At 39.1% G+C, this 15,610-nt stretch overlaps 1 protein-coding gene across 8 annotated transcripts in view; it reads right to left on the reverse strand.

Annotated features, from left to right (window-relative positions):
- Positions 1 to 15,610, reverse strand: part of hdx (highly divergent homeobox) — a 97,033-nt gene that overhangs the window by 11,708 nt on the left and 69,715 nt on the right. For 6 of the 8 annotated variants that reach the window (XM_041194654.1, XM_041194650.1, XM_041194653.1 and 3 more), the window contains 3 exons: positions 13,967 to 14,113; positions 5,183 to 5,381; positions 3,989 to 4,125 (listed from right to left, as the gene is read on the reverse strand). In XM_041194654.1, the coding sequence (XP_041050588.1) occupies positions 3,989 to 4,125; positions 5,183 to 5,381; positions 13,967 to 14,113 (483 nt within the window). The remainder of the gene's footprint in view (positions 1 to 3,988; positions 4,126 to 5,182; positions 5,382 to 13,966; positions 14,114 to 15,610) is intronic. The other 2 variants (XM_041194652.1, XM_041194657.1) reach the window with 2 other exon arrangements.

The raw sequence follows: 15,610 nt of genomic DNA on the forward strand, positions 1-15,610 counted from the left end.
AAATTGTGTTCACCCATCACTTAATCCCAAATGTTCTCACACAGACATGTTCATTTATTCCTTTATCACAGCTGTGCTCTAATGCTTCAAAATTGATCTGGCAGCCAGCAATTTAGCTGGAAACTCATCTTTAGCAACATCAAGAAAGTCTATAAAAGTTTGAAGACAACAATTTATGAATAATTTGATTGAAAAATCATTTAAAAAAAGCACAGGGTACTTTCATCATAAAAACGTAAAACCTTAGAATAGATTGATACCAGTCTACATGTTAAGAATGCATGTATCTCTTTTTATATTACTTAGGATTTTATGGCAATTAAATAAAATATACTACCACTCAAAATTTGAAGTTAATATGAAGTGCTTACTTACACAAAATTTAGCCCTTAAACTGGATACTCAATTGTAGCTGCAATGTAATGCTGTGGGAATCTCAAGCCAACCTTTCAATTACCTGCTCACGGGCAGTCCACTATATACTGTGCAACAGATTATGCTAGAAAACTTGGTGAGATTGAAATTCTCCCCTTTTATGTGAGGTCCCATCACAAAAGTCCAAATACACAAAATTAAAGAGATGAAGCTATGGTAGCAAAAGACCATGCTCCATTTCAACAGGAAACTGGTAGTCTCAATATTATGGAAATGGAGCTGAAAGTACTATATTAGCAGGTTATACTCCTTTCACATACCATTTCACCATTGGTATATCCAACTTTTGGACGAGACGTTTTGGATGCCTTGTCGTCGATGTGAAAGATCATGCAGTACTATGTTGAAGAGTAAGGAGTTATCCCTGGTGTCCCTCAATCAACATCACAAATACAGATTATCTGCTCATTATCACATTGCCATGCGCAAATTAGCTGTTGTGTTTCCTACAGAGCAACAGTGACTACACTTTTAAAAAAAGTACTTTATTGGCTGTAAAGCACTTTGGGACATCCAATGGTCATGAAAGGTACTACATAAATGCAAGACTTTCTTTCAGTGTGGATTAAATCTGTGAAGAAGTCAAGATGAAGCAGTCATTTTGTACTGCAAAGTCCAAAAATAAGTTATTTGCAACAACAGAAACTGCTGGCAAACTATACTAGCCAAGTTAACAATGCTGATCACAAACAAATCATACAGCAGTACTGAATTATATTAAACACTGGATGGCAGTATTTATCTCCGAATTATACCTTTGATTTTTGTTGGCTGCAACATTCTTCAATCGAAGTGTGTAATTTCCAGCAAATGCAACTTTAAACATATTTTAAATTTCTCCTTACTAATCACAAAGTAATACTAATTTAATGGACAAGCTGCACTAAACTCACTTAACATTGCAAAATCTACAATGAATGAGCGAGTAGCCTCGGGAAATAGCTCGAAAGTGAGAAATGTTTACAAGCAGTAGCGATACATACTTACTTTTTAAACACATTTTTAAAGATAAGAAACTTCAATTATATGGTTTTGTCAGAGGGGTAGGAAAAACAATGGTTCATATCGGAAAGCCATCTCATGCAGAGTAACATTTAATTATACATCTGCCGCCTGCAATGATTTCAACACAAGAATAGTGTTATGTGCGTTAAAGAGATATTCCATGGATGCCGGTAATTCCAAAGTTCTGATCATTTGGTTTTTCCATGTAAATCAGTGGAATAAATCCACTACTGCCTGCCTTGATCATGTTGTGACCAGTCAATGTCAGCAACAATCACTGGATTGTGATCAGCAGCAAGAACCCTTTTTCTCTCTTCTTTTTTAGCCTGACACTTCAGATCAGTTACATCATCCATTCATGGCTAGGACTGGTTAACGGAGCAAAGATCAGGGATCAGCTCTGGCAATAGGATTTTTATATCCCCAAGTGAGGCAGCAGGATAAACAAGTGAATAAGTCTATTTTCAGCCTCAGGTAGGGAATGAACTTACAGTGAGACAACATGCATGTCTTGCTTTGCTTTGAGGAAGGAAGAGCTCATTAAAACATCTATTTTTATTCATTTTTAAATAAAGGATTTTGGGATTACATTTTACTGCTTCAGTAAGATCAAATACAGAAACAGCTTTTAAAAGGTCCTGGTTGAATGCAACAAAGGAAATTGCTCTACTGTCATTTTAGTGTTGGGCATTTCTTCACTAGCGGGTGCACCTGCATGAACATTTCTTCACTGGCTCACACATCAATATTTATAAATGAAGTTAAATTCAGTATCAAGAGTTGAAGATTTTTTATACTGCAACAAAATAAGCAAATGTTATTGATATTTCAGTGTGTCACACTCATGCAATATGGAATCTCAATTTATTTGAAATTAATATTTTACCTTAAAACAACATGGATAATGGACACACTGCTTTTGAAGCAAAATAGCATTCAGAGGTCAGGTGACTTTTTTCTTTTCTGTCAATATACATGGAACTACACAAGGTCCTGGAAGCTAGCCTGCATGCCTGGACAAGAGATTAAACGGCAAATGACCTTTCTTGCTGCATTAATGGCTTTCCTTATTCAAATAATTGGAGAAACTTGTTCACAATTGACTTGCAGATTTCTCAGCTGCAGAGTGGAATTGCAAAGAATGGGTGTGGAAGAAACCCATTCTATTATGAGGATATGCAAACGGTGGAAACTGAAACACCATTGTCTGTCAATGCCAAGGTTGTCAGAGACCATTTGTGAGGACAATAACAGAACAGATACTATGGTCACAATGACAGAAACCAGGTTTCCGATGAGGGACATTTATTAAGACACATTTTCAGAAGAGTTCCAGACCAGCAAAGCAACAGGATCCTGTCTGAGATCCATCAAAAGGCAGAGAATTCAGGGTGGCCTTTTACTGACTTATTTGGAGAACCAAGCCAGGTTTTTGCTGCGCAGGTTCGACCGGAGTTAAGCCAGAGAAACCTGTTACTGAAAGCAGTCAGCCATTGCAAATCTATTTTCAGAAACGTCCAGCCTCTATTTCTTCACTGGCCTGCAATGTTCCTAGCCTTCATATCAAGAGAAGCAAGTGTGAGAAACATGGGACAGTGAATTTTCAGACTTTTAATACCTAAGTGCATGCTATTTCTTTTAAACCGCCTTTTCTAGTGTATGTGCGTGCACGTGTGAGTGGGTGCTGTTGCGAATACTTTTTGGATGTTGGGTAATAAACATTTATCCATCTTTTAAATTTATGAGCGAACCTGTCATTGCCTGTTCTTAATAGCCACAACATTCAGGCTTAAAGCACTTCTTTTAAACCTGTTAAATTCAGTCAGTTGAGAGGTGGAAAAAGGGAGAACAGTCCCACGCTTTTCTTAGGACTCTAAATGACGCAAACTAATCCAAAAACAGATGAAGCACTTGCAGAATATTTTTCATTTCCTTTAACCTTCCTTCCTTTGTTCCCAAGTGTTTGTTGGAATTCGAGCTGCACAAGGACTGCCAGGCTAACCCAATTCAGTTTGCCATGGATTGATTCTTTCTTCTGGCTGGGAAGCAGCAATTCTCCATTCAGTAGGCCCCAATTCTTCCATCCATCCTTCCTCCCACAGTCCTGGCTAGAAACATGCATTTTGTGGAGCTATGTATACAAGTCCACAACCAGCTACTCTGCATTGTAATGCTGTTTTAATTGGCAACCTGCTGTATGCATAAATTTGGATTGATGCCAAATTCCAAAAACAGCATTACAAACTTTCACCGGGCTTATAAGCAGAGTAATCTTGAAGATATATTACCTGTGCATTTGTCCAACAAATACATACGTGGCATTATTTGCAAACCAAGCTTATAAGTAATTCAGTAATTATTTGAGAGAGATATCTTGATTGATTTGTTCCTTTGATTTATCCAACCAACTGAGAACGTGCTCTGCTCATTTATGCTTCTGATTTGAGCTTTATTTGAGTCAAACAGCATTTCATTGAGCAAGTAGTTTATCTGCCCTATTCCAACTGACTATTACTACTTGTGAATTCTCATATGAAAAAAAATTTACCACTTTTTCTAATGTTGGAATACTGCACGATCCATCACTAACACTTTCTCCATCCCCATTCTCCTCTGCTGCTTCTTCATCCTCTTCTTCTTCCTCCTCCTCCTCCTCTTCCCTTTGATCCAATTCACTTGGTGCACCTATGAAGACAGGATATGAATTTGCAACTTAAGAGCCATGGAAAACAAGAATAATGGAAAGAAGTTAGGTTAGGTACTAAATTGCTAGTGTTTTAAACAAAGAAATGAGAGGAAGCGAATCAAAAATGGAACCATAACCTAAAAGTGTCAAGTGCTATTAGTATTGGCAAAGGAGCTGCGTTAGGATGCCAACGTAAAACCATTGTAATTTAGGGAAAATTAAGTTTTCATGGGCAGGATTTTTCCCCCTTTCGGCGGGGGGTGGGGGAGTTGAAGTGTGAGCACGCAGTGGCGTGCCTCCGATCAGCGCCCCCAATCGGGGGCCACCGCCGTTTTATGTCATGACATCCGCATGGAAGCGCTATGTGCTCGCTATGTGGGCAGAGGTGAAATCCCTAAACCTAAGAGTGTGCTCTTTCACGCATACGCACGAAAGAGCGCACTCATCTCCCTGAGGCTAAGTGCTGCCTCAGGGAGATCGGCTCTACTGTCAAAAATATTAAAAATAGAAAAAAAAATTCCGACATGTCCCTTCATATGACACTGTCACATGAGTTGGGACATGTCTATAACTTTAATAAAAACTTTAATTAATTTTTAAAAAACCTGCATGAAACCTCATCCCGCTCGTGGATGAGGTTTCATGCTTTTTCTAATGCCTGCCAGGGCTCCTGGCCTGCCCGCCAACCTTAAGGTTGGATGGGCAGGTCCATTAATTAGTTTAATAACTCTGTCAATAGCTTCAATTGGCCATTGGCAGGTTGGCGGGCACACAGCTGATTTTGCTGAGCCCCAGCCTACCTGAAAATTTAAATGGGGTGCAGTGATGTCAGGAGTTCTGCCCGACGTCACTGCACGTCATGTTACGCGTCAGCAAGTGGGCCTCGCTGACGGAAATATCCTGCCCCATGAGTATTTCGATGTACCTAATGACTCATTTAAGAACACATTTTTACGTTAACAAAACGTTTGCATCCTCATCTGAGTTATCTATCTGAGCCACACTTCTACATTTAGAACTCCATATTGCACAAAAATGTGCTTCAATGGATTGTACCTTCAGATAAGCTGACATCTTCTTTGTTCTTCTCATTATCCTGTGAATTTTCAGGAACCTTTGTCATTTCAGCTTTGACCACAGGCAACGAAACTGACCCTGATTCAGGTAGCTTGGAAAAGTCAGCTGGTCCACCACGAGCAGGAGGTAGCTCAATTCCCAACTGGCGGTATTTCCTTCTCCGATTTCCTATCCATGTCTTTTCAGAAGAGCATTGGAGGGAGGGGGAGGGGGAGCGGTGGTGGCAGAGGAGAGAAATATAAGTACTGAAGTAAGAGCAAGGAAAACCATTTTGCATGGTGAAAAAAAATTGTATGAATAAAAGATAGGCGAGCTAGCCAACCTGACAAAGCAGGCATATTTGGAGGGGAAAAAGGAGAAGGCACGCTGTGATACAACACTGAAGCCTTTCTATTTCTTTTTAATCCTCAGATGTTCATTTATTTATTTGTTGAGGGGAAATGAACAACAACGATATAGCATTATACAATGTTAATCCTTCTTTGCCCAGAGGACACTAAGAGTCAGCTATGTAGTTTAGAAGTGGAAAACAGGTAGGCCAAATTGGACTGGTGTGGCATGTTCCCTTTGTTGAAAGACATTTGTGAACAAGTTGGGTTTTTAAGGCAATCCAACAGCTTTCATGAACAATTTCCAGTCAAAATGCCAGGGTCAAATCCATTATTAGATGGTAATAAAAAAGACATCTGAATATGCACTGCATTTTCTCAAAACATTCTGAAGTGGAATGGACATAGCACCTGGAATAAAGTGTGTTCTCTCAGATCTGCACCAATGAAATTGTGGGAGTAACTGAATTGGTAACTTCCAAGCAAAAAGCAGCAATTGGTACTTAGGTACAAATTATAATTCAGGTAACAAAAATGCCCCGTGTGTCCCCCAAGAATTCTTGTTGCACAAAGTGACGAAGATCAAGACCATAAAAATATTACTCAGATAGAAACTGAAGGGCTGAAGTAAAAATGCATAACTTGCTTAACGCAATCAGGCCATGTCTAGGTACGGTGCATTATCAAGTTGCTCAGTGACCCTGTTGATGTTTAAGCGGCATTTTAAAATTCAGAAATTCTGTAGTGGATTTTTTAACTGCAAATACAAATTGAGGACACCCTTTCCATTTCAAGTTTAAATAAAAGACTTCAGCAATACTCTGTACATTACACACTATTTGAGACTGGCATTGACATTGGCTGACAGCATAACACATGTTAAAGTTCATAGCTGAGCCGAATTGCCAACATTGGGTAAATTCTTGGTGAGAGATCTTCAGTTACAGGCAAACACAGAAGGAATTGCCCTCAAGCCATAAACTAAATCAGTAAAAGCACAAAACATGTCTGCCATAACAGTAGCAAATGCCATTTGGCCCTGCTTTATGTTTACTGTTCTGTCTAATCACACAGCTGCTTTGGGTCATTGGGCTCTCACGGGAACTGCAGTTATAACAGTAGGCTTTCACCATTGATACAAATGCTAGGATAGTCCCATTTCCTTGCATTCTAGTGGTCAAAACCAAGAGAAACTGTGAAGTTGGGAGTTCAGATAGATAACAATTCTCAGCCAGGAGTATGAGATGCTAATATAACAAGAAATCCTTGAAAGATGGAAATTCAGGTACAACATCACAGCTTTTTATTGCTAATAACAACTCATTCAGTCGCTCAACTGAACACAATCTTGCTACAAGCTTGTGAAAGTGGGTTTCTCTATTTCTCATGAGTTCTGTAATGTTCATCTGATGTTTCATTTTTCTATGTTTGCCTTGCTACCTTTTCTTTCTGTTGCAGCATGCTGATAAAAACAGATAGAATATGCCTTCAACTACACATTTGGGTCTGTCAAAGATACTTTCAGTGGTTCGACAATGTGAGTCATAAATCATAAGTGGCCCAATCTCTTAAGCTTTATGGCACTTGACACATCTCCCTGAGGTTTTATGGGATTTGACATATTTCCCTGAAACTACTTGTTTGACAGCATACCCCAGAGATATAAAACTAGCACCCCCTTAATTATCTGAACTGGATATTCAGGATCTTTGCATGAATGCTCCTGCACTCTGCCCAAAGGCTGGTCGAGCAAACGCTTGTTGATATGAGGCTTAAGATAAAACGTTAAACTGCTTTATTTCACAGCAAGTGAACACAGAGAGCAGTTATGATTAGATTTGTTTAGTTCAATCAGTACAAAATACATTTACAACAAAATTAAGAATATGTCACACTTCCTCATAACTGTGGGTAAATTTAACTTAAATATGTTCTAAATATCTTCCAGCATTTCCAACCTCTTCACTTCAGCAAAGGCCATAATAGCCATCCCTTCAACAAGACAGGTTTTCATTGCACAGTTCCTGTCTTTCAATGCCTGTTTTTCTGTGTATCTCTGTCTCTATTTGTTAATCTCTGACTCTTCACAGGTAGGTAGAGATCTAAGAGCTTTCCAACACAAAAGGTTTGAGGAATTCTCAGTTGCACAAAATAATTAACTGCTTATTGTTTAATCTCTTGAATACTACTTAGCATATTAACCACCTTTTGTTCAAGTGTCTTTTTAAAAACTTGTTGGAATAACCTTGCTTTAAAAAAATTCAAAAGTCTTTATTTTCTAATCCTTCAGCAGAAAAATGATGCAAAAATCCTAAAATTGGACACACCACTCCAACACATCAGTGAAAAAAACACTTTGGTATAGTAATGTGGTAGTTATGTTACAAAACTAATAATTCAGGTGCCCAGATTAATAATCTGTTTCAAATCTCAATGTGATGGCTTGAGAATTCAAATCCAATTTAAAGAAAGCTAGCATCAGTGGTCATGAAGTTCACAGAATTGATACAGTGCAGAAGGAGACCATTTGGTCCGTAGTGTCTGCTCTCCAAATGAGCAATTCACCTGGTACCATTCCCTTTCCTTCTCCCCATAACCCTGCACATTCTTCCTTTTCAAATAACAGTCTAATTCCCTTTTGATTGATTCAATTGAGCCTGTTTCTATCACACTCTCAAACAGTGCATTCCAAACCCTACCCACTCACTGCCTAAAAAAGTTTCCCCATATCACTTTTGCTTCTTTACTTTTTTTAAATCTGTGTCCTCTTGTTTTCAATCCCTTCATGAGTGGGAACAGTTTCTCCCTATCTATTCTGTTCAGACCTCTAATGATTTTCAATACCTCTACCAAATTTCCTCTCAATCTTCTTTTCTCTAAGGAAAAGAGTCCTAACTTCTCCAATCTATCTTCATAATTGAAGTTCTCTCACTCTCTCTTCACAGATAAGAATGGCTCTCTACCTGTGAATCTTTTCTGCAACCTCTCTAATGCCTTCACATCTTTCCTAAAGTGAGGCGCCCAGAACTGAATGCAATACTCTAGCTGATCCTGAACTAGTGACTTACACAAATTCAACATAACCTACTTGCTCTTGTACTCTATGCCCCTATTATGAAGGCTAAGGGTACTGTATGTTTTATCAACTGTTCTCTCAACCTATCCTGCCACCTTCAATGGCTTCTGCGCATATACATCCAGGTCCCTCTGCTCAACCACCCTTTTGGAGTTGTAGCCTTTATTTTCTCGATGTATTTTCTACAAAAATGGATCACCTCACACTCCTCTGCACTGAATTTCACCTGCTACCTGTCCGCCCATTTCACCAACTTGTCTATGTCCCCTTGAAGTTCTACACTAACCTTCTCACAGTTCACAATGCTTCCAAGTTTTGTATCATTCACAAACCTTTAAATTTTGCCCTGTACACTAAGGTCTAGGTCATTATTCTATATCAGGAAAAGCAAGAGTTCCAACACTGACCCCTGGGGAATTCCACTTCCAACCTTCCTATAGCAGGAGAAACATCCATTAGCCACTACCCTCTGTTTCCTAGTCGCTCAGAAAATTCTGTATCCATGTTGCCATTGCCCCTTTTATTCCACGCGCTATAACTTTTCTCACAAGTCCGTTGCGTCACACTGTATCAAACGCCTTTTGGATGTCCATGTACACCACATCAACAGCATTATCCTCATCAACCCTCTTGGTTACCTCCTCAAAAAAACTACAGCAAGTTAGTCAAACATGATTTTCCCTCCAGAAATCCATGCTGGTTTGCCTTAATTAACTCACATTTGTCCAGATGACTATTAACTTTGCCCTGAATTATTATTTCTAGAAGTTACCCCATCACTGAAGTTAAACTGACTGTACATCCAGGTCCCTCTGCTCAACCACCCTTTTGGAGTTGTAGCCTTTATTTTCTCGATGTCTTTTCTACAAAAATGGATCACCTCACACTCCTCTGCACTGAATTTCACCTGCTACCTGTCCGCCCATTTCACCAACTTGTAGTTGCTGGGCTTATCCTTGCACCCTTTTTTGAACACGGGTGTAATGTTTGCAATTCTCCAGTCCTCTGAGAGCAGCCCTGAGTCTAAGGAAGACTGAAGAATTATGGCCAGCATCTCTGCAATTTCCAATCTCAGTATCTGTGGATGCATCTCATCCGGTCCTGGTGCCTTATTAACTTTAAGTACAGAAAGTTGGAGGGTGTCATAAAAGCTAACAGCATCACCAATGCTCTTTAGGAAAGGAAATGTCCATCCTTTCCAGTTGTGATCTATTGTCAGGAACTAGAGATAATTTAAATAAGTTATATGTGTATTTGTATGTGTTAGGCATAAGGGTATATCTTTAAGTTTAAGTTTGATTTGTGTTTCTGTATTGGTGTGTTAAGAAAGTGGCAACTTGAGTTTTAGTCTCAATTTAAAAGATGTCTGCATTTTAATGAGGTTTTACAACTCGAGTTAAAACAAACAAGGTAGAAAAATTGGGGTGTTGCCTAGCAACAGGAGGCCCAAAAAGAGACAGGGAGAAACAGAAAAGCAGTTTGAGTTCAGTTAGTCATCATGCTTTCAGATGAAGGAAGCAGTTTAAGTCTTTCTCTAACTGGACATACTAGCAGAGTGCTGAGGAGAATAAATCTAAGAATCTTAGGCGAGTTACTCTAAAGTTAAAGTAACAGTGAATGTTGAGAGAGTTCTGGACCTCAAGGGAGATACCAAGTTGTCAGCAGTTTCTGGGAGAGAAAACTGCAGGGAGCAGGTCTTAAAGAAAAAGAAGAAAGGTCCCAAGAAGCACTTTAAGTTATGTCAAAGGACAAGGACAGGAATTTGGAACAAGATGCTGTTCAGTGGAAATGAAAGTAAGAAGCAGAGAGGAAGGCTCCAAGCTTAAAGAGAGAAAGCTGTAGGATGCAGACTTAAAGCAAGATAGACTTTTGAGAAGCCAGAAGATCCAAGGAGATAGCCAAAGGTTGGTGACTCCTTACTATGGGCACGTGAGGCAGTGGTATTCTGTTGGCACAGCTGAGTACCTGAGAGCGAGTGCATGGAAGGAAGCGTGAATGTATATGGCAATCAAGGAGAGAGGAACATCAGAAGGCGAGTTCAAGACCCTGGAGGTGGACCCTTGTGGAAGGCATCAGAGTGAAAGCGTTGTTTGGGAGAAGATTCCAAAGCAGGTTCTTTGAGAGTGGAGATTGGAAACCTTCATGTGAAAGACGAAGTTCAGTAAGACTGGTTGGCTCATGGTATGGCAAGCATCAGGGTTGGGGGTGGGGTTGATCAGAAATCCATAGCATCTGTCTGGCGTGGCATCTGTCACTTGGTTTCAGAGTGTGCTATGCCTGACCACAGGTCACCTATTGGTTTACATGAACTGTGTACTTACTGTGAACATGAGAGTATAAGATAACTTTTGTAACTTGCGTTATCCTTACAAATCTGTAAATATCTGTAAAGGTATAGTTGTGGGTGAAGGAGTATTGTAATAAACCTTTTCCTGTTTAATAAATATTTTATTATTTTGTTAAAAGTTCATCAGCTGACTCCTGTGACTCTGTTCAGTAGCCATTCGCAACGCTTCTAAACAAAAAATTGAAGTTAGGATCCATTAGGCTGGGTTCCACCCTGGGATCTGACTTGTCCAGTAGTAACATCAGCTGGGATTGTAACACTATACATGACTCTAGACCCAACATAGTCAATTCTTAACTGCCCTCCCAAAATGGCTTAACAAACCAATCATTTTTATTAAGCACTTCAAATATTGTGGGAAAATCTTCAGATTGCATCAGTTCAAGACGACAGCCCATCATCTACTATGGGCAAAAAAATATCAGCTTTGCCAGAGAATGATTAATTTCAGGAATGAAATTAGGAAGCCCCCTTCCACACAAAGGGCAGTGAAAATCTGGGGCTCTCTCCACCAAAAATGGTGGAATCTGGATCAACTGAAATTTGAAACTGAGATTGAAAGACTTTTGTTGAGTATCAAGGGATATGCAATAAAGATGGGCGAATAGAGTTGCAGCACAGGTCAGCAAGGATCTAATTGAACATTTTTGAGGGGCCAAATTGCCTGCTTAAGTTAATATGTTTTAGTGTTACTAGGGTGTTTCTTGTACTTAAGCAATGAATGACTACAAATCAAAAAGTAGTACAGCTTGTATGCTTAGACAAAAGTAGGAGTAAACACCATTGAGCCAAGGATATATAAGATAGGAAGTTGAAAGGATTGAAACATTTTAGGGTTGCCAAATTAGCATATTTTTGCTAGGATCTAGGCAACAGGTAAGTTTAACATACCTAATATTCTTGAATATGGGGTTTAAGTGTTAGAGAGGGAGATTCAGGGGCTGATTAATATATAAATCTCCCAAGATATATTTAACTTGTGACATTCGCCTCTATTTGTGGCTGAGAGGAGGAAGAGTGACTTTTGCAGATAAATTTGTATACTAGACACATGGGGGAAGGAAAAAAGTAGAAATAGATAGTGATGCAGTAACTGTGATATAAACCTATTGACTTTGGTACCCAGGTTCAAATCCAGTTCAGACCAATACAGCAAAAGTTGGCTGTAGGCATAGTTACAAAGCAAGTTACAAAGGAACATAGATTCAGTGAGTGTATAAAATTTGGCAGATGCGAGTTCAATGTGGGAAGTTTGAGATTATCCACTTTGAAGGTAAGTCAGTATATTTTCTTAATGGTGAGAAACGAGGAGCTTTGGAGGGGCAAAGGGATTTAGGTGTCCATATCTACAATTCACCAAAATTTAATGCATAGGCACGAAACATAGATACAGAGAAACTTCAGTGGGGGAACCTAGAACAAAGGGGTGCAATTTCAAATTTAAAGCTGGACTATTCTGGAGTGAAATCTGGCACCACATTTTCACACAATTTACAAGGAAATCTGGGACTCAGCATTCCACAGCTTCTTGAGGCAGAGGTCAACTGAAATGTTCAAGACTGATCAATACAACTTTATTAAGTTAAGAATATCAAGTCATATGGATCAAAGTCAGGTAAGTGGATTGAGATACAGATCAGCCATGATCTAATAGAAAGGAGTTGAATGGCTCAGAGCACAAAATCTTTACTTCAAGGACAAAGAATGGCTGATACAGGAGATGTAGAATGCCATGCTGGTTCAATAGGGGATGTTCTTCCGAAGTTGGAATAAAGAACATAGTTGTGGCAATAAGTGATGCTGACAATGGATATGTAAAATGGGAAAGTTTTCTCCAAACACAATTTTAAAAACTGGACAAACAGGATTACTCCCCTACATCACAAAGTCAAGTAATATTTCCCATCTTACTCTATATGTACCAGACTACTCATCTTGCATTTGATTTAGCTCACTTTGCTATCATTCAGGCAAATTGTTACATGTTTGTAGTTAGTGGTAGCATGAGACATTACTGTGTGGGTCTGATTCTATGATGGAATCTCAAGCTGAGTTAAGGTTGAAGGCTGTGCCAGGTCTGAGGTTATGCTAAGTGCAGGAGCACTCAAGCTTGGGGACAGTGTTAGGGCCTGGGTCTTAGGCACTGAAGGCGAGTAGGCCTGTCCAGGTGCAAATAAGATACAGAGCTGAGGCAATGAGTGGAGGAGGGTTTTGAACTGGGAGCAGGTAACCAGCTTTGGTTGCAGGGTGCGGAATAGAGAGCTGCAGGTATAACTTTACCTTTGTATTTGCAGAAGTTTGTGGGGTTGTGTGCATGTCTCTGCCAGAAATGATAGGGAAGTTAAGGATAACCAGCAACTCATTTTGCATAAAATAACTAAATGTCGCAAAGGGGTGAGGTGAAAGCATTGCAACCCTTTGAGATGAAACATTCTCTTTTACTTCCTCTCCTCCTTTCAAACTCATTCAGGTTAATGCAATGGTAACCCATTTCTGACATGATTACAATGACATCAAAGGCACTGCTTTCAAAATGATAGCAACAAAATAATCCAAGGATTTTGGCGTGAAGACCCTGTCATTTTCACATCCCACATATTTGTATATGTAGTAATAAGAGCTGGAATCTTCAGGGTCCTCTGTACATGCAAGATTCTGAATAGAAATATAATCCATGAATTAGTTTTTATAACATTGATATAAAATATCAGTCCGGATAAAATGATGCGAGTCATTCAATAACTCTGGAACCTTCAGAAAGCATAGCCGGCAAAACCGGTCTATTTTTGGCACAAATTAATAACATCCCAACCTCAGTACATGAAGCAGCTGACGTTGCACTTCATTGTGCAGCACTGTTGATCTATTTTAAGAAACAATCGAATATGATGTATGTGCATATGGCCTTGTGTAAGCTTAGAATGGCTTCATCAACGTCACTTAAGCCTCCCAAGATACAAAAAAACCCACTGATAAAGAAAAACGTAAAAGCACCAAGGCGACATTCTTACCTTGACAATCTCACAGTCGACATTTGATTCCATGGCGACTGCTTCTATTTTTTCTCTGCATATTGAACCCAGGCTGGTCATACCCACATCCCAATATTTTTTCAGAACAGCCAGATCACTTTCACTAAACTGGGTACGATCCTGCAGCTTAAGTAAAGAGAAAGCTTAGTATGAAGAAAAAACAAGTGTCGATAATGCATTATGAAAACAGTAAGAGAAATGCTTCAAAATGAGGCAATTTGCAATTCCGAATTTACATAAGGCATTAAAATTATTTTGATTATTGGTGTTGCTTATTAGGTATAAAATTACTGTGTGAATCAAGCCAGGAAAACATAAGTTGGTCTACCCTTTTTTAAAATTAGAGAACTTTGCTATTTAAAATCTTCAACCTAGTGTTGTAAACTATGAGCTGCAGTTTCCAACTTGTAACTCCAGTAGAAGCTAAACCTTTCTACTGTCATATGTCAGAAAAAGACTTTGGTGCATCCTGAAATTATAACATCTCCTTAAATTTGTGTGATGATTTAATTACTCAACTGCATTAAAATGTGAAATAGAGTTAAATAATAAGTTGAACAACTAAGCTACCACTTTCTGGACACTCAGGAGTCATGTGGAATTTCTAGGCTAGGCAGCAGCAGAAAGTGGCCATTGCTTACTTCATGCTGTTCATGTGCTGCACTGAATTGTGCGCTGCAGTCAAGTTTGATACTAAGCATGAAGAATGGAAGCTGTTTTAAAAGGAGAGCCTTTGCAAAATACGTTAAATGACTCTTTCAGGCATTCCAGAAATAGTGGGAAACCAAAGGTCTAGCAGGAATGAGAAATTTGAAGAAATCAGTACGAGTTAAGAAATAGTACTGGAGAGATTAATGGGACAAAAAGTTTACAGATCCCCAGGATTCCACAGCCTACATCCTAAGGTTTTAATAGAAGTAGCTACATAAAGAGTGGAGGCATTGGTTTTAATTTTCCAGAATCCCCTAGATTCTGGAATAGTCTCCATGGATTAGAAGGTAGCAAATGTAGAAAGGGAGGGGGAAAAAACCAAGGAATTATAGGGCAGTTAGCCTGAAATCAGTTGCAGAGTAATTGCTAGAATCTAATATTACGGAAGTGGCAATAGAGCATTTAGAAAATCATTAAATGGGTAAGCAGCACCACTGATTTGTGAAAGGAAAACAGCTTTTGACAAATCAGTTAAGGATGTTTTGAAATTGTAACGAGGAGGATAAATAAGGGGGAACCAGTAGATGTACTGTTGTGTATCTGAATTTTCAAAAAGCATTCAATAAGGTGACATGTAGGAGGTTATTGCACAAAATTAGGTCTCATGGGATTGGGGGTAATATAATAGCATGAATTAAGGACTGATTAATGGACAGAAAACAGAGCAGGAATAAATGGGTCAATTTTCAAGTTGGCAGAGTATAACTATAGGGGTACTGCAGGAATTGAGCTAGGACCTCAGCTATTTACAATCTATGTCTATGACTCAGGTGGGGGGACCTAGTGTACTTTCTCCAAGTTTGCTGGTGATACAAAGTGAGGTTGGAAAGTAAACTGTGGGGAGCACTGAAAGAGGCTGCAAAAGTGCTACTGACAGGTTAAGCGAATAGGCAAGAATTTGCAAATTGCATG

This window comes from Carcharodon carcharias, chromosome 9 (assembly GCF_017639515.1).
Source record: "Carcharodon carcharias isolate sCarCar2 chromosome 9, sCarCar2.pri, whole genome shotgun sequence".
Classification (NCBI taxonomy): Eukaryota; Metazoa; Chordata; class Chondrichthyes; order Lamniformes; family Lamnidae; genus Carcharodon; species Carcharodon carcharias.